The following is a 19,019-nucleotide window of genomic DNA, read 5'->3' as shown; positions in this document are numbered from 1 at the left end:
GATGAAGAAGTACATTTTGTCTTGTCTGGATTTGTGTTTTGTGTCTTGTGCCTAGGGGGCTGTGTTTGTATATTTGTTGTTTTCCATCGTAGGCTATCTCCTGGGGCATTATTTGTGGGAGGTGTATGTTTGGATGATGCTCATGTTTGGATGATACGTATGTATTGTGCCGTTAGATGATTGTGGGTTAACATGCCATTATGTTTGGTTTGCTGTCAGTTAATGTGTCTGAATAATTTCATGAGGGATGGGTTCTGTAAATGATCAGACATGGAAAACAAAATATTAAAAAAAATGATTCATTCATTCATTCCAATTGTTAGTGAATTTCCCCGGTGGAGTCAATAAGGTTTTACCCTCCGGTATATGACAAAATATGTTAATTACATATATAGTGTATATGTCCATGTGCGATCAGCCATAGCTAGTTTGTGCAAGGCTGTTAATTTTTAGTATTTGGAGAACAATATGAATAAGGTTCAAACCAACAACTCCGTCATTTAAAAGCAGCTGACTAACCGCTGAGCTGATGTGCAGCAGCAGGCTAAATGTTACATGCACTCCACTTAAAATGCCTACCTACACGGACGCCTAGATTAGGCGTGTAGGCGTTTGCTGCAGTGCACCAAATATAACATGTGCTCCACTTACAACGCGTACCTATACACACGCTTAGTTATCTAACTATAAGGTTTAGCATTAATGTGGCATATGTGTGCATATGAGATTATTTGTACAGGTAGGTGTAGCGTACATTACACACATGTCTTCTCAATATGTGTGAATGCCACAAATATATGAAATGACCATTGCCAGCACAACATCTACATCAGGTGTGTAATGCCTGTGTCTCCATTGTGACTCTATTGGCGTGCATTCAAAGGTTTGGTCAGATCTTAGAGGTCTTAAGTAGGTGCTAGCGAGGTGTTTGATGTTTGTTCGCTGGCACGTATTACGCCCCCTCAATCAAACACACAAACACACACACACACCTGTAATGTTCCAAGTAGGTATAGAGCAGGTACTGCAGGTTGTTGTCCAGACAGTAGGTGACCACCTGACTGTGGAAGTCCAGGCCGTTGGGAGAGCGGTACTGGGGGACAGGAGGGCTGGCAGCCATTACGCCCCCTGCCTGGCCAAGCCTCCACAGCAGCAGCTCAAAGTCAGCCATCTCTGCCTGGGTGAACAGGCCTCCTCTGGAATGGGAAGAAGGAAAAAGGTTAGCGGGTTTAGGGTCTATATGTGATTCAAGGCTATTGGGCATCAGTCAAGTCAAGTTAATTTTATTTGTATAGCCCAATATCACAAATTACAAATTTGCCTTAGTGGGCTTTACAGCAACACAACATCCTGTCCTTAGATCCTTGCATCGGATAAGGAACAACTCACTAAAAAAAAAAACTTTTACAGGGGGAAAAAATAGTAAGAAACCCCAGGGAGCGCAACAGAGGAGGGATCTCTCTCCCCAGATGGACAGTTCTGCAATAGATGTATGTATGGATGCTGCATTTGACAGTTGACTACAACATATTACTGGAATGATTGGAAAACTGGGTGGGACTTTCTGGCACAGCACTAAACTGGTTTGAATGCCATTTAAAGGACAAGTGTCGACAGCATAGCAGTCGACACTCAAACCATGGTGGCAGATGATCTGACCAAGGAGGAGAATGTAGTCAGGTATGGGCAACATGAATCAGAAAGGGCTGGTGTGGGCACAGGTCTTTTTTACAACCAAGCAGTTACACATCTGAGTCTACCAAGGTCATTAACAAAGACTACTGGTTGACTAATGGAATCAGGTGTGTAACTGTTTGGTTGGAACAAGACTATTGGTTGACTAATAGAATCAGGTGTGTAACTGCTTGGTTGGAACAAAGAACTGCACCCACACTGGCCCTATCTGGATCATGTTGCCCATCCCTGATGTAGATGGTAAAGAGGAGGGGGTCCAAGCACAGAGCTTTGGGGCATGCCTTGGTTTGACTGGGGCCAGGGTGGAGCTAGAGTCTCTGATGGTGACCAACTGTATCCTGTTGGAGAGATATGACTGGAACCAGGAAAGTTGGACTGATGAGGCCTAGGTATAGAGATAAGTGGTTGAGGATGATGATGTGGGAAACAGTGTTAAAGGCTGCAGAGAGGTTCAGGAGGATGAGAATACTGATGTGGCTGGAATCAGCAGCAATAAGGAGGTCATTGGTGATTCTGATAAGGGTTGTCTTCACGCTGTGGTGTGCTCTAAAACCAGATCGAAGGGTTTCATAGAACTCATGGTTGGACATGTGCTGATGGAGTTGGGCAGTAACTGCTTTTTCCATGATTTTATTGAGAAAAGGAAGGTTGGAGATCGGCTGGTAGTCAGTGAGGTCATCCAGGTCCAGACCTGGCTTTTTGAGGATAGGGGTGACTGCGGTCATTTTGAAGTTGGAGGGTACCGTACCAGATTCCCGACAGGAGTTGATAATGTCCACCATGATGGGGCAGAGGGAAGGTAGATATGCTTTGACCAGGGCTTTGGGCATCAGGTCCAGGGAAGAGGTGGAGGCTTTGGCCATGGTGACCAACTAAGCAACTTGAGGAACATCCACAGGGGACAAGGAGGAAAGGCAGCAGTGAGGCAGGTACACAGCGGGAGGAGCAGTGCCCTGTGGCTGAGCTGCATGTGGAGGGGAGGGGGCAAGCACCAGAAGCTGCTGAATCCACATTGGCATGGAAGAAGTCCAGGAACTTGGAGCAGAGGTCAGGGGCATCGATGGGGCAGAGTAGCCAATTGATGGTGGAGAATAGCGTTCTAGGGTGATTTTGCTGCTTGCCAATGACAGTGGAGTAATATTGCATCTTGGTCTGAGAGACAGCTTCTTTATATTTCTGCACATGATCTTTAAAGGCCTAGAGGTGGACAGTGAGGCCGGGCCTTTTACAGAGCTTCTGTAGTTAACGACCGATGGCCTCCATGGTGCAAAGTTTGGTAGTGAATCAGGGGGCAGGATGGGAGAAGGCGAAAGTATGGGTTTTGAGGGGGGCAGGAAAGTCAAGGCTGAGGTATAAGGCTGCATTGTAGTGGGCTACCAGGCCATCCACCACAGTGTCAGTGTCAGGGGGGATCTGAGGTCATATGGGTCACTATCATGTTAGTCAGGGCTGGTGCACTCACTGTCTTGATGTTCCTGAATGTGATGGTATGCTTTGTGCGCTTCCTGGGCAGGGGAATAGGAACAGTAAAGTTGATGCCATGATGATCATATACAACTATGTCCAGGCACTGCAGATGGGAGGGAGTTGTACCAGAAGAGCACACCACATGCTGCATGTGACCCTTGGGATGGGTGGGACCCTGAACATGCTGTGTGATGTTAAAACAGTCCCGCAATGACAGAAATTCAGCAGAAAATGTGCAGTTGCTTAAGTCCACATGGATATTTAAGTCATCTAGCAGGAGTGTAGATGGAGACATGGAGCAGACAGAGGTGAGTAGCTCAGATAGCTCAGACATGAAGATAGTGGAGGCTTTAGGAGGGTGGTAGACAAGGACCACCTGGAGTTATGTTGACCCAACCAGTCTGAACGCAACACACTCAAATGAGGAGCCATTGAGTACTGGAAGTTCTTTAACCAGGATGTCAGCTCGATGTGTAACAGCCAACACTGTCAACACAGACCAGGGGCCTCAGATTGCCAGTGTGAATGTGTGACTTGTTGTGATGACTTTGATGTCGCAGTGCGATAGAACAGCGTTTCTCAAACCTCTCCTGGAGGACCACTTGTCCTGCATGTTTTAAATCTCTCCCTGCTCCAACACAGCTGATTTAAATGATCAGTTTTGTTATTAGGCAGCTTCGGGAGCTCATAACGAGTTGATCATCTGAATCAGCTGTGTTAGAGCAGGGAGAGATCTAAAACATGCAGGACAAGTGGTCCTCCAGGAGAGGTTTGAGAAACGCTGCGATAGAACACCTGTCAGAGTACAGATGGAATAGCATGATCCAAGTGAACAAACTTGCACATCGGGAGGCCCTGTGGGCTTAGGAGGAGTGATCCAAGAGTCCGAGGGATGTAATGTCAGTGAGGCAGTTTGGAGTGATGTGGCAGCAGAGGTTCGGGGGTTCTGGTGTGAAGTATTTTATGAGCATCATTTCAGCAACAGAGCCAGCTAGCTACTAAAGCCAGGAGCCAGGGGAGGAGGCACCCAGCCCCAGACCACAGCAGCGGCGCAGCAGTGATGCCAGAGCAGGATGACAGGCCCAAAAGAGAGGTCGGGGATAATCCTGAAATCGTGATCGCTAGCACGCTAACAGCTAGTCAGCGGAGCTGCAGGTGTACCACCAAACTGTTGGCAACACAGGACTGGAAAACGTTGAGATGAGATAGGATGTGGCAGAGACAGTCCACAATTATTCGCACTTGTAGTGAAAAGCACAAGTAGTGAAAAGCACAAAATGAAGCACAAGTTTACCTGGACTGAGAAGAGGTGACATACTCGCCAGCGCCCTTTCGAAACTGATTCTCATTTAAGAAATTCTTAAGACTTTTATTGTGGCTAGTAGAAAGCCTTTAACAAATACAAAACTAAAAACTGAGATGTCAGGGGTGACCTTCGTCCTTCAAACGGCCTACCTGGCCAGCAGGTAAAGGATGAGCTCCCTAAGGTAGCTGCTGCAGGCAGTATTGGTGCTGACCATTTCTGGGGTTAGCTCCGGCCACTGTGGATTGCCAGAGTCCTCTGTGGTTTTGATCCAGCAAACTAGCCGTTGCTGGTCATGGAGGGAGGTCAGATAGTACCACAGAACCGCCGCATCACAGGAACTCCCTGCTTATAACAACACATTGACAACACGAGGACAAGGAAAGGGTAAGCGTGTTGTCACGGTAAAATTTCTCATTTATTCTAGCTGATGGTGACAAAGCTGTGTGGAACCAAATAGTGCGCTAAAGCCTTAATTTTTATTCACAGAGATATCAGGCAGCTGTATGAGTCGCCTCTTGGGTCAAATTTATATCCCTGCTGGCCCAGAATCAAATCCCATCAGGAGCTTTCTCTCCTGTGTCTCCTCAGTTAGGTGAGTGGACATAAACTCTCCTTTTTTAAGGAAAAATAGAAAAAAAGAAAAACCTCTTCTAATAAAAGAGTTAAGGGTTTTAAATGGGCTTTCAATAGTCTCTGAGTAACATTAAGAGCCATGCCCAGGGTGTCCAACAAGCATCTGCTGGGGGGGTCCTAATTTAACCAGACCAGCTTGGTGGACGTGTCTGTACCTGTGTCCTGGAGTCGAGACAGGAGGATGGTGGTCTGTGTGTTCGGTTCCCAGTGCTGGACCCAGTCCAGCCTGAGGCAGCTCCATAGGCCTGCTTCATCCTGAGACATCCTTTCTCTGACAAGCTCCTCCAGAACCTCCTTATGACTTTGACTAGTCTGGGCCATCTCCAGGAACCTTATGAGAAGAAGCCGGGTAGAGAGGGAAAAATGGGTCATAGACAGTTAGTAGAGAGGTGAGGTACAGGGAAGATGCAGAGTGGAAGAAAAAGTGATGTGAAAGAGGTACACTTCAAAGTGACTAAAAGCCTTCACTATTGTCATTGTAACTGACTTAGGATGGTGCACAAGGCTTGAAAATAATGTATTCTTTCTTCATATAACAAGGGCCCAAGCTAAGAAAGTTGGTATTTGAAGGGTCCACTGTTTATATCAACCAAGGACTATATGTCGAGTTTGGCCCGAGGGTGAAATCTTCAACATTTGAAAAAAAAAAAACTGACACCATTTATAAAATTACAGCACAACACTAAACTAAGTTCTTTTTAAATGGATATTGGGTAATGTGAGCCCTACAGAATATTTGTAAAAACTGGATCCTCCACACTTTAGATTTCCAGTTTGGAAAATGACTGTGGTAAATCAGAGCAGATTACATTGTGAAACCAGATTTGTGTATTTAACCGTGTTGAAATGAGGGTGTTGGCAGATACTCATTTTGAAAACAATGGAAAGACTTCACATTCTCCCTAACTTATAACTGTTAGCAGCAAATAATACAATAGTTAGTCCCACGTCAACCAGTTCAGTTTATTCAAACACATTAGTGACGAAATACTTTTGAACATAAGAAGTGTACTGCTGAAAGGTTACCAATTGTTTTTCCATCAAGCTATTTTTATGCAAATTCTCAAGTTTTCAAATAAGAAAAATTTAACAAAAAAAAAAAAATCAAAAATATCAAAAGGAGTATTTAGGCTCTCCTTTAGTCAAAAGTAATAATGTATTAGGATAAAGAGATTATATAGGACATCCAGGTGGTGTAGCGGTCTATTCCGTTGCCTACCAACACAGGGCTCGCCGGTTCGAATCCCCATGTTACCTCCGGCGTGGTCGGGCGTCCCTACAGACACAAATGGCCGTGTCCGCGGGTGGGAAGTCGGATGTAGGGAGTTGTTCCTTATCCAATGCGAGGGTCTAAGGACAGGGTGTTGTGTTGCTGTAAAGCCCCTAGAGGCAAATTTGTAATTTGTGATACTGGGCTATACAAATAAAATGGACTTGACTTGACTTGATGTGTGTATGTGTCCTGGTCGCTGCAATAGCGCCTCCTCTGGTCGGTCGGGGCGCCACCTGTTCGGGGTGGGGGAAGTGGGGGGAATAGCGTGATCCTCCCACATGCTACGTCCCCCTGGTGAAACTCCTCATTGTCAGGTGAAAAGAAGTGGCTGGCGACTCCACATGTATCGGAGGAGGCATGTGGTAGTCTGCAGCCCTCCCTGGATTGGCAGAAACATGGCATCTGCAATATGGGCTGAATGGAGTTGTCCCTGCTTATAAGAGCTTATGAGAAGAAAACATCATCATCACCCTCCTACCTGGATGTGGTGGTGGGCGAAATGCAGCGGGTTGCAGGGAGAGAACCCAGCCTCTCCATCTCTCGGATGAACATGACTCTCTGCTTCTCCTCCTCAGAGAAATAGCTCCGCCTGGACAGCTCCTCCACCTGAGGAATCAACCAGTTGATATCCTCAAATTCTCATCCACAGGAAGGCTGACAGGGGATCACTTTCATCAGCATGTGACCAGAGACACCGCCAATAGGAGTACTGATTGATTGTGTGTGTGTGTGTGTGTGTGTGTGTGTGTGTGTGTGTGTGAAATGCTGAGCTCACCACAAACTCCCTGAGGTCCTTATCGTGGGTGTACATGCAGATACTGTGAAGCTGTTTCTTCACGTTGAAACCCTGCAAACAGACAATGGTCCAGACATTTGAGTGTTCCAGCCCGATGGGAGGAAGTGTGCTTGTTAGTTTCACTTCATTCATACTTTAAAAGATGCAACACAGACAGAGAGGTCTCCTGACCGTCTTCTGATTCTTAAAAAGCCCCACTGTAGCAGTGAAGGCTGCTGAACACCAGTGGATCGCTCAGCAATCAATAGTTTGATAGGTGTCAAGTCAGGTCAGCTGTCCCACTATGATACTGCTTCCTGTCTATGGCACTCCTGGTGCTGTTATCAAAACATTACCCACTAATCCCTTAACCAACACAATCAGTTATCCAACAGCCAACATGACCAGTTTCCCTAGAAGCAGCACACCAAGTTATTGTAGAACTGATGTAGCATGTCCAGAGCCTCAAACATTGGAATTTTTATTTTATTTATTTATTTTGACATACTTTTTTAATCCCTGTGGGGAAATTCTTCTCTGCATTTAACCCATCCTAGCTGTGTAGCTAGGAGCAGTAGGCAGCCACTGTGCATACCCGGGGACCAACTCCAGTTCGTCTTGCCATGCCTCGGTCAGGGGCACAGACAGGAGTATTAACCCTAATATGCATGTCTTTTTGATAGTGGGAGGAAACTGGAGCACCCAGAGAGAACCCACGCAGACATGGGGAGAACATGCAAACTCCACACAGAGGACAACCTGGGATGACCCCCAAAGTTGGACAACCCCGGGGTTCGAACCCAGGACCTCCTTGCTGTGAGGTAACAGTGCTAACAACTGGGCCACCGTGCCGCCTTAGTGGCCTTTAGTATAGGCCGAATAGTGGCCTTTAGTATAATAAAAAAAACAAAAACAAAAAAAAACTGTATGAATTATTGGCTGAGAAGATCCATAATGCTACAATTGTATATCCTGAAAACACGTTTTAACACAGTGATGGTTTTTTGCAGTTAAAAAAAAGTTTTTTGTCACAAATGCAAATCTAATGCTCATAAAAGTGCAAATTAGTAACTTATTGTCAATTTCCTTAGCCTTTAAAATTCTTCTGTAATACGGACATCAAAAATCCACTTAGGTTTAAACCCAACTAAATATTACTGTCTGTTAGTGTCCAGCAACTGTACTGCTTTATTTTCTCATCACTAACCAGGAACCACAAAACAGTGCACAAAACGGATCATCTTGAAAACCATGAAGTCAATGAATATTCAAACCACATTTGAAATATACTATAGACTCTTGCTACATGGCGGAAAATGGGCAGGTATAGTCATCTTTAAACATTTTATAACTTTTGGGCGGTGGACCGTCCACTCTCACCATGTTCCTGAGGAGGGCGCTGGCCTGTGGCAACTCTCTGTGGACCAGGCAGGAGAAGGCCTGACGCAGACCCACCCTCCTGAGCTCTTCCATCGTTTGCTCTGGTCTGTTACAGCGCCGCAGGTAGGCTTGTGCCCTGGGGATCTGGCCACTGAGAATAGCCTGCTGGACCACCTCCTGTAAAAAAAGCACACACACAGGCATTCATGCAAACATATGATCCGGATATATTACTTACTTTTTGTTATAAGAGGCAGAATTGCGGCTTCTCAAAACATCAGATGAGTTTGTGAAGGTAACTGGTGCAAAACGATAAGAGCATGCTTGCATTGAGATTCTCACCTCTGTAGTGAGGAGGTCCCATGCCTTCCCCTGTGTGTGGTCCTGAGTAGATGCCAGTGAGTCAGTGCTCGACACGTCGTTCCCTGCTCGCCAGGGGAACCGCCGCATGTAACGCCTCAATTCAGTGATGTATACATCAAGGATGTCCACGCAGCTCTGCAAGCTTGCATCCAGCTCTATAGAGAGAAGACAGCACCATTAGCTTCAGCAGGACAGCACAGTGGGTTGAAATCATAGAGTTCAGTTGTTGAAACAAAAATCTCTGGGCGTCTGCAGGACAAAGGTCAGAGGTCAGGAGCTTAGATTGGCTGTCATTTTTTTTAATACCTTATCTACAGTTTTCGATTTTACAATGACAAAATATATTGAAAGGACATACAAGACAGTACAAAGGAAATACAACCCCAAGTGGAACACAAGCAGTAAAAAAGAAGGCTGCTAGACAGTTTACAAGAATACATAAATAGACTCTCAAAAATCTTGTCAAAATAGTAACATCTCAGGTGCAAGTAAAGTAACACAAGGTAAAGTAGCACTGTTGCCTCACAGCAAGAAGGTCCTGGGTTCAAAACCCAGGCCATCCCAGGTCCTTTCTGTGTGGAGTTTGCATGTTCTCCCTGTGTCTGCTTGGGTTTCCTCTGGGTGCTCTGGTTTCCTCCCACCATCAAAAAGACATGCATGATAGGGTAAATACTCCTGTCTGTGCCTCTGACCAAGGCAATGGAAAGAAGAACTGGAGTTGGTCCCTGGGTGCTGCACAGTGGCTGACCACTGCTCCTAGCTACACAGCTAAATGCAGAAGAGGAATTTCCCCAAGGGGATTAATAAAAAGTATATTAAAAATGAATAAATGAATCAAGTTAAACACCACACCCACTCTTGAACCCAGATAGTTCAAAGTCACTATGGCTGTGGGGTAATATGACACTGTGCCAAAAATCGTCCCCATATTTCCCCTCATATCATATTTCCCCTCAGGGATTAATAAAGTATTCTGATTCTGATTCATATTCTCTCAGATCTATTGTGTGTATTGGGTTTGTGCAGGTGCAGTCTTTCTATTTGTAATATAGACAACATCTCCTTGAGCCAATGCACAAATCTGGGTGGAGTGCTAGACTTCCAGGTCAGGAAAATAAGTTTCTTAGCGACTGCCATTCCTAGATGCAGAGCAATCTGCATTCTGCATGTCACATGGCAGCTCAAAAGTCTCTGCAGAGCATCCAAAGATAGCCAGATCATGGTTGGGCTGAATATCTCTGGAATAGGCTTTTGAGAGCCACTCAAAAAACTGCAGTCCAAAAGTTGTATAATGTAGGACAAAACCAGAAAAGACATGCTAGTGATCCTTCAGCAGAGCAACACTTGTCATATTTATGAGACACTGATGGGAAGATGCGGTTCATTTTTGTTTTTGAGTAATGCAACTTATGCATCACATTGTATGTGATTAACCTATATCATGAGTTAATAGAACAAGGATGAACCTGGGACAATGCATCTTCCCAGAACTCTGCTGATACCTCTGAGTTCAAATCACTGGCCCAGGCTGCCCTAATAAAATCTGAAGAAACCGAAGTAGTGAAGCAATTACCAAATTTTGATACAAGCTGCTTGGAATCTGGAGGAAGTAAGAGATTTTCCAGAAAGGAAAGGGTGATGGGGGTGTGGGCACCCTTCCATAATAGTCTGACTTGAAGATATCAGAAGAGAAAAAAAAACAACCCCAAAGACGTGAATTAGGAAGATTAAATTTAGTACTTAATTGAATAAATGATGCAAATTGGCCATCAATGTACAGATCTAAAAAAGTTTGATACCCTTCTCTCTCTAAACTGTAAACACCCCATCTAACTGTCCAGGCTTGAATGAGTGATTCTGGCTTATGGGAGCTTGTATGGAAACTCTAGGAGTTTGATGAGCCGCTTCTATCTCATTTAATATTCGCAAATAATTCTTAAAGATAAAGTTTTGTTGAATTGACTTGTTTACCAAGGCAGAACTGGAAAACAAAAGAGCAGGAAGTGAAGAATGTTTAACAGCAGAGGCTTCTAGCTATAGCCATGAAGGGTTCCTTTCCTCTCTGCATTTCCAGTAGGTAAGAGCCCTGGAATTAGCTACCCTGTAGTAGTGTTAAACATCAGCAGACCAAGAACACCATTCTCAAGGGGGTTGTGCAGGTGAGCATTGCATATCATGTGTGATTTGTAACCCCATATGAAGGGCAATATGATAGAATCGGGCTTCTTAGAAAAGGATGCATTTAAGCATATGGGCAGGTTTTGAAAAAGCTGGGTAGACTCTCACCATTTGGATTGTATTTACCTGTCCAGTCACGGAGAAGGGCAGTATCCTCCAGGACTCAATATTCGCTCTAAGTTTTTCTACTGTTTCTGTTTAGTTAAATCTGAAAGATGCTTTGGGTTCTTGGTCAGTTGAAGCTGCAGATAGGTGAAACAGTCCCTCATTACTCTAAAAGGCCAGTTTTTCAGGAAGTCTTCAGTAAATTGACCCACTAAAGGCATGAATTCACTCTTTCTCAAATTTATGGTATAGCCAGAAATACTCCCAAAGGAATGTATATAATGTATACTGTTTAAGTTTAAGTAGTATGTTGCCAATTTGTTCCCCTAGAATGGAGTTGTATTATATTTTAAGAATGTTATTATAATCTGACTGGCACAAAGAGTTTTTGAAAGCCTGTTCTGCAGCTGATAATTTTTTCTCAATCAGTTCCAATCGACCTCGCTTAACCCTTTTCAATGTTGCTTCATAAGAAATAATTTTTCCTCTGATATATACTTTGAGTGTTTCCCACTGTGTTGAGTCATTAACCTCACCATTTAGTCCATGGGCCAGACGATATTTCGGTACACTCAAGGTGGCAAAACTTACTTATAATTTTTGAAAGGATCCATGTCTGTAGATGATATTTTGGTATGATAACCATTCCTGAGTGGCAGCTGTATCACAGTTATCAGCTCATGAAGTTAACCACCCGCTAAACTAAATTGCATTTTAGACGCTGGTGCATATCCTGGTTTAGCCTCATGGTCAGGACATTTTTCAATATTCTATAATATTGTCTTTGGTATCATTTTAAAGGGGACCTTCTTAGCTTTCATTCAAGCCCTGTTGTGGATATTTCTCACAAATATAGAGGTCACTTGAGCTCTTCAACCCGTCAATAACACACATCTTTCTGCAATTTCGCCTAAACTATATACTTTCTTTTAGCCCTGTGGCATCTAGGAATATCAGGGACACAAAACACAAAAACTGGAATACTCACAGGACTGTAAAGATTCAGAAAATGTATAATATACCCATACTATTTCATTGTGTGAGGTGATTGTGAGCCTTAAATGAGAACTAGACCAAAGCCAGTTAGGTCACAAACTGGTCTCTATACATTTGTTTAAATACACAATCAAAATACATGATAAAAAGGAATACCATAGTGAGGTAATGAACTATTTTAATATTTTAAACAACATTGACATTTACATATACTTAGTCAATGATACATGTAATCCCATATCATTAGTGGGTATATGTAATGGTAATGGGTAGGGTAATGGGTATATGTGAATATGGTTACATTATTGTTATCAAGCTCTGGGTAACCAAGTCCAGAATCAACATCCTGTGCATCAATAGACTACTACCACAGTAATACCATCAGAATCATCACACTGTCATTCATCAAACTGCTCGTTTCTCTCATCATCTGACTCCCCAAGTTCAAAGTCCAGTTCTGGACCATCCTGCTGTTTTTGGTTACTGCAGGTCTGTAACCTGCACATGTCTGTGCATGGAAGTCCATTTGACAGGCACATGCAGCTTGGCATTTTGCATGAATGCACACACTTGCATGTTAGCATTTCCAAGACCACATCTGGTGCAGGTGGGGAGCGCATCCAGTAAATGGCCAGCTTGCCTTCATCGTCTGTCCATCCATACTCAGTAGGGCTTGGCACCACAGGGTTAGCCTGCAGACAGCACTTCCATATTGCTGCCTGATAGTTGGCTCGTTGAACATGCATAAAGAGACAGTCTCTACATGGTGGCAGCTGGCTGGACTCAACCTCTCCCCTTTCGGTGCAGAAGAGCTGGTAACGCAGTTTGTTCACCTCAGCAGTGCTACTATTAGCAACATACATCCGACAGGTGAACTGCTCAATTTTCTGGAACAGCTCATCACTCACATTCCATGTCTGTCCCAGTTGACTAAAAGTCTCTTGGCAGGAAGTGTGCTTTCTCACTATCTTCAGGGCATTCAGCTTCCCTCGACCAGCGAATGCACTGACAGTGTCGCAGCCTGTGAAGGCATGTAAGCCAATTAGGCTGTCACAGATGCTGTCTCCAAGTGAACTTGCCAGTTTGGTGATGTCGACAAACCGTGTGCGGTTCTGAGTCCCACACTTCTGGTAGATGGGACAGGTGATGTCCTTCTGGAAGCCAAGACAAAGCACCATGACATCAGTGTCCTCAGCTGTGATGATAACTGACTTTGAGCCCGCATTTGCTGCATGCAATGCATGCAGGAGCAGACGGGTGTCAGCTTCTTCATGTGTGGAGTGCAGTTCTGCTGCTTCCTCACACCCATCTTCTGTCAACTTGTAGCAGGTTTCCTCACAGGTCATGTACAACACCTTGCCATGCAGCATAGCTCTGTATCGTGGGAGTTTCCACTCTTCCACCAGAAACTTGATGAGACTGGTCTTGTTGGAGGAACTGCACAGAAATTTTCTCCACTGCTGGACGTGGTGTCCCCCTGCAAGATTCTTGTACTGGAGAGTGATGTCTCCACCCCAGTTCAGTCGTTCAGCATCTTTGATCGAAGTCTGGTGATAGACATCAAAAACAACATCAATCCTCCTACTCTGTGCTCCCTCATGGAGGACCTGGGTCAAGGCTGACTCTGCCACCTGTGCAAAGGTTTTGTTGTTGCCATTCATTTTTTGGTCCAGGCTCATCCCATCAATGATGGAAGTAGATGGGATTGGGATGTCTTCTGCAGGAGATACATTCTTTTCAAGCTCTCTGGCAAGTGCAGCCTTGTATGTTTTTCATAAGGACCCATCAGCATTTGCCAGTGCCCATGGTAGTGGGCCCAATGGGTAGGCAAGGACATCCTTCAGATTCACCTTCCTGCTTTCAGTCACCAGGATCATGTGACTGAAAAGGTTTCTATCTGCCCTCAGAACCACATCCTGTGCTTTCTTTCCATGAGCTTGTTTTGTGCTGACATTGGAGAATGTTTTCAGACTTTGCTTGGTCATCTTGTCGTGGAATTTCACAGGTGGTGGGTCTGCATCTAACCTTGTTTGCTGGAATGCTTGGTAGGCCTCTTCTCCTTTCTCAAGAGCTCTCAAGAGATCTATGGTCACATCAGGTGGAGCCATGTTACCAGTGGAGAGGCTAACCAAATCAATCTCATCAGGGGACATAGGATTGAGCCAGTTATTCTCCATAAGGTCCATGAGAGACTGGACATCTGCTTCATCTCTCTTGATCCTTGGACTCTGTAGATCTGGATGAGACCATTTGCACCTGCCTTGACCTGTCAGGTCTCTCAGCTGTCTGAGGTACATGCTTCTATACTCAGCTGTGAGATAATATTTGGTCACAGCTCCTGGCTTCAAGCTGAATCCCTTTGTCCCTCCAGCTGTTTGGGTGTCTCTGTTCACCGTTTCTTCTATAGCTTGGTCAACAGGGATTCGGCCAAAGGGATTGGTGGAGCCCAGTTGGACTGAGAAGCCTCCTTCCATGAATTCTGTGTACACATCTGGGTGTGTGATGGGCAGCTCAGACATCTGGGCGTAGTAGTAGGGGAGGTAGCGTGCATAATTCATCCTGTCATAAGCAAAGCACCATGGGATCATTGCTCGAATGCTAGCCAAGTGTAGCATCCAGTCTCCCTCTCTGGATGCTCGGATGAGCCCCAACAAGATTTCAACCATGTCCAAATAGGACATCCAGAAGTTCGAGAGGCTGCCGTTTCCACCTCTAAGGAACTCACGGTAGACTTCAAATAGATCCATGATGCGTGTACAAGAGCTGTTCTCGAGGACCTCCTTCAAAGCATGTTGTGAGACTTCTTTCCCAAGGCTGTCAATGGTCTTCAGTGTCTCATTCAGGTGAACCATGTCATTCCTGTGAGTTTCTTCCAACCAGGACAGGAAACCATTCAAGGTCAGTCGCATGAGAGCCTCATACAGGAGCTTGTGTAGTCGCACTGCCCTGTTGTACTTGCGGCCATCCATAACACCAGCAATTGAGCCTTCTGCAATCATGCCAGACTCAATGCAGAGGTCTTTGAGTCCAGCATCTTGGAAACGCTTTCCTATTATTGCCAGCAGTGCGCAGATGGTGTGGAATACCCCAAGCCTAACGATGATATCATGGAACTTGTCATGGTGTTCCATGTGATCTCGACAGCCTTCGCATACAGGGCTTGGTCAAAGACACAGACAATCTTCCTCAGGCCTAAGCACTGCATGATGCTCAGTGACTGGTTAAGCACCTCGTTGACAGTAGACATTTGTGTCGCTGGAGCATTGATGGTAGGCAGATAGCCTATATTGTCGGGGATGACCGTCATCTCTCCTCGAGTCAGGATGTTGAAGCCTGTCCAGCTGCTGACTGACTGTTCTTCTTGTTGTGACATGCGTGCTAGGACCCAAAGAAGGTTTTTCTCTCTGGCAAGCTTAGTATTGGCTGCAGTATCGGCATCTGACTTTTTGCTTTGTGGTGGCCCTACCCGTTGTCCAGCATTGTAAGTTGGTAACATTGGTGGGGGTCCATCAATGCTTCTCTTCTTTGTTTTGGGAACAGTGGGCATGGGTTGGACAGGAAGTGGGTTGACTGGCTTTGCTTGCACAGCAATCCCATTGACTCTGTGAGATGTTCCCTCACCACTGACAGTTTCTTCAAGACGGTCGATATTGTCCCAGGCTAAAGTTGTGAATATGCCAGGATGGATGTTAGCTGGAAGGGCAATGCCACTCCCTGATGATGAGAGTTTCTGGAGACACAGGGCAGTGTTGATCTCTTCCATCTGTGAATAGGACACACTGTGACCAAGTCGGTTGAGGATGTTTATCAACTCTACAGTTCCTGTCAACGATTTGACACTGAATGGCAGAACAATGTGCTTGGAAGGCTTGGTATTTCCACATGTCACTGCATATACTATGTCATGGCCAAATGACTGCAGAAGGCACTGCACTCTCTGGGATGCATGATCAGGATCATTTGAGCCTGTGAGTAGAGAGTACAGGGAGATAATGAGCGACTCTGGAATGGTAGGACATTCTGCTTCTGGTTTGACTTCAGGCGGTCAGGTTTGAGGAACATCTTGACTTTTAATGTCTGCTCTCAATTTGATGGCTGCTTTGGCTATAACATCTTGTGCACTGACACTTTTCAGGGTCTGCAGCTCCCTTTTGAGAGACTGATTTTCTTTGGCAAGTTCCCTCATGGACAAGTTATCGGGATAGAGGAGGAATTTTCCTTTCTCATCAGGGAATATTTGCAAGGCTCCAGCAAACTCACTCTCCAAGTTTTGCCTTATGTGCTTCTTGGTTGATTCCTTGACTTGGGCAATGCCTTGGGAGTTCATTGAAGCTACCAGTCTAGAAGAGAGATCAGTCATTGTCATCACTTGAGGATTGCCAAAAAGCTCCATCCTGATGAAGAGGAACAGCTCATTGTATGCCTTATTCACAGCAGCTTCATACTGGGCTGCAGCATCATCATCTTCATTGCTGGCAACCTCTCCTTTGGAAACCTCTTCTTTGGTGTAAAGTCTATAGCATGACCTGTGGTAGTGCCCTTCAGCTGCTACAAGGTCTCTACTCACAATGGCAAGGATTCTGCTGTCCCTTTTCTTTGTGGCTGCACTCCTGATCTTTGCATCAGCTCGCAGTTCTCGACACTGCACCAGTACTTCTCTCGTATTCTGTCTCTTGGAATATTTGCTGTTTTTCTGACAAAATATGCACTCTGCATCATAAGTCCTAGATGTACTTGGAGCATGTCGAGCTACTCTCTTAGATTGTTTCTCTTCAGCAGAGACACAACTTTTCTTTTCTTTTGCAAGGAGGCCATCAAGAATTTGCTTCATAGTGAAGATACTGTGACACTTTCTGTGGTAGTAGATTGCTTGAATCTGTCCCTCAGGAATGTCTTTTGCCAGTTTCAAAACTGGTGCATGATTTCGTATCTGAGCTGCCCTGAGCAGAGTTCTCCATGAGTCGACACTTTGTAGTGAAACCAGCTTATCTGTATCATCAGAACAGTGGATAATGCACTCCACCCGTGGGCGCTTTGGTATTGGGTAAAAACTTGCTTGTTCACCAGTGGCCATATTCAGTCAGTTCTCACCTGCCACATACAAACAAATACATGTAACTTAGGTGTATGAACACTACTAAAACAAAGTTTACTTTGCTTCACCAGCGTCATATTACCATTATTTATCTTACATAGCCACAAATAGATACATTACCTAGTTGCTATGCAACAGCTGTATTTTGTCCACATGAGGCCGCTAAAATCAACACAAGATGAAAGTTCCTCGTAGCCACTTTAACTAATCATATTAACATATACATTAAAAGAACATGCTAACATTATGGGAAATTAGCTTACAATCTTCTCCAGAGTGAGACAAGAAGATAGATACCAGTTTCCTCTATATGTGTTTAGTAGAAAGCTATCTGGCTGCACGTTAGCCTAGCTTAGCACAATGAATGGAAGTACACAGTACTGGTTATCCTTGGTTGTTGGCCAACTAAGAACTGTCCCAGAGTTTAAGCTAGGCTAATCAGTACCAGGGGTGTTGAAATGCTATATTTGTAAAAATCTGGGCAAATACACAATCGTGAGAGGCACAGAAACAGGTTTCCTGAAAGAAAAATGAAATAGCTGCTCATTTGGAAAGGTTATCATGTATTATTTTACTTCTGTTAGTGTACCAAATAAAATGGCACCAGTGAAGTTGTGTCACCTTGGGTGATATCGATATCTGGTCTGACCCATGGACTAACTGGCTTTGGTCTAGTTAGTTTCTCAGTAATAATGCCCTTCTAATTTAAGGTTCACAATCACCTCACACAATGAAATAGTATGGGTATATTATACATTTCCTGAATCTTTACAGCCCTGTGAGTATTCCAGTTTTTGTGTTTTGTGTCCCTGATATTTCTAGATGCCACAGGGCTAAAAGAAAGTATATAGTTTAGGCGAAAATTGCAGAAAGATGTGTGTTATTGACGGGTTGAAGAGCTCAAGTGACCTCTATATTTGTGAGAAATATCCACAACAGGGCTTGAATGAAAGCTAAGAAGGTCCCCTTTAAAATGATACCAAAGACAATATTATAGAACATTGAAAAATGTCCTGACCATGAGGCTAAACCAGGATATGCACCAGCGTCTAAAATGCAATTTACTTTAGGGGGTGGTTAACTTCATGAGCTGATAACTGTGATACAGCTGCCACTCAGGAATGGTTATCATACCAAAATATCATCTACAGACATGGATCCTTTCAAAAATTATAAGTAAGTTTTGCCACCTTGAGTGTACCGAAATAGGAAATTTTGGGCTCTGGCCCATGGACTAATTGTTGTTGGTCTCAAGGAACTGTGAAATATGCGCAGTAATTCATCTTTTAAAAGCCTGTTCTGTGAGCAAAAAGGGGTTAAAATGCCAGCTATAGGCTTGCCTGGGGAGGGACAGTTGAAGGTTGAGATTGACAGGACTATGGTCTGACATTATTATGCTGTAATATTTAATGTGGGCAATGTTAGAGATGAATCTGGAATCGACTAAAAAGTGATCAGTCCATGTATATGACCTGTGGACATGAGAATAGAAAGAATAATCATGATCAGATGGATGTTGTAGTCTCCAAATATGCACCACCTTCTTTGACTTCATCAAATTGTTTGCACAGCAAGAATACTGGGTGGTGGTGGCGGTGGGGGGACTGAGGAAAGCCTATCTAGATATGGATCCAGATAACAATTAAAGTCACCCCCAATCAATATATGGCTTGAGTTGCTATCTAGGATCAATTCCTTACCTTAAACCTTACGAGGAAAAAAAAAAAAACTAGGTCGTCTGTTTGGCCCATAA

At 44.4% G+C, this 19,019-nt stretch overlaps 1 protein-coding gene across 1 annotated transcript in view; it reads right to left on the bottom strand.

Annotated features, from left to right (window-relative positions):
- The window catches only part of spg11 (SPG11 vesicle trafficking associated, spatacsin), an 89,739-nt gene that overhangs the window by 48,080 nt on the left and 22,640 nt on the right, over nt 1–19,019 (bottom strand). The window contains exons 11-17 of the mRNA XM_056282353.1: nt 8,872–9,047; nt 8,530–8,706; nt 7,150–7,221; nt 6,853–6,980; nt 5,257–5,432; nt 4,618–4,810; nt 993–1,196 (exon numbers count right to left, since the gene is read on the bottom strand). Of these exons, the coding sequence (XP_056138328.1) occupies nt 993–1,196; nt 4,618–4,810; nt 5,257–5,432; nt 6,853–6,980; nt 7,150–7,221; nt 8,530–8,706; nt 8,872–9,047 (1,126 nt within the window). The remainder of the gene's footprint in view (nt 1–992; nt 1,197–4,617; nt 4,811–5,256; nt 5,433–6,852; nt 6,981–7,149; nt 7,222–8,529; nt 8,707–8,871; nt 9,048–19,019) is intronic.

This window comes from Lampris incognitus, chromosome 6, assembly GCF_029633865.1.
Source record: "Lampris incognitus isolate fLamInc1 chromosome 6, fLamInc1.hap2, whole genome shotgun sequence".
In the NCBI taxonomy this organism is placed as follows: domain Eukaryota; kingdom Metazoa; phylum Chordata; class Actinopteri; order Lampriformes; family Lampridae; genus Lampris; species Lampris incognitus.
The sequence above is the reverse complement of the archived record's forward strand: the minus strand, read 5'-3'. Positions and strand labels throughout refer to the sequence as shown.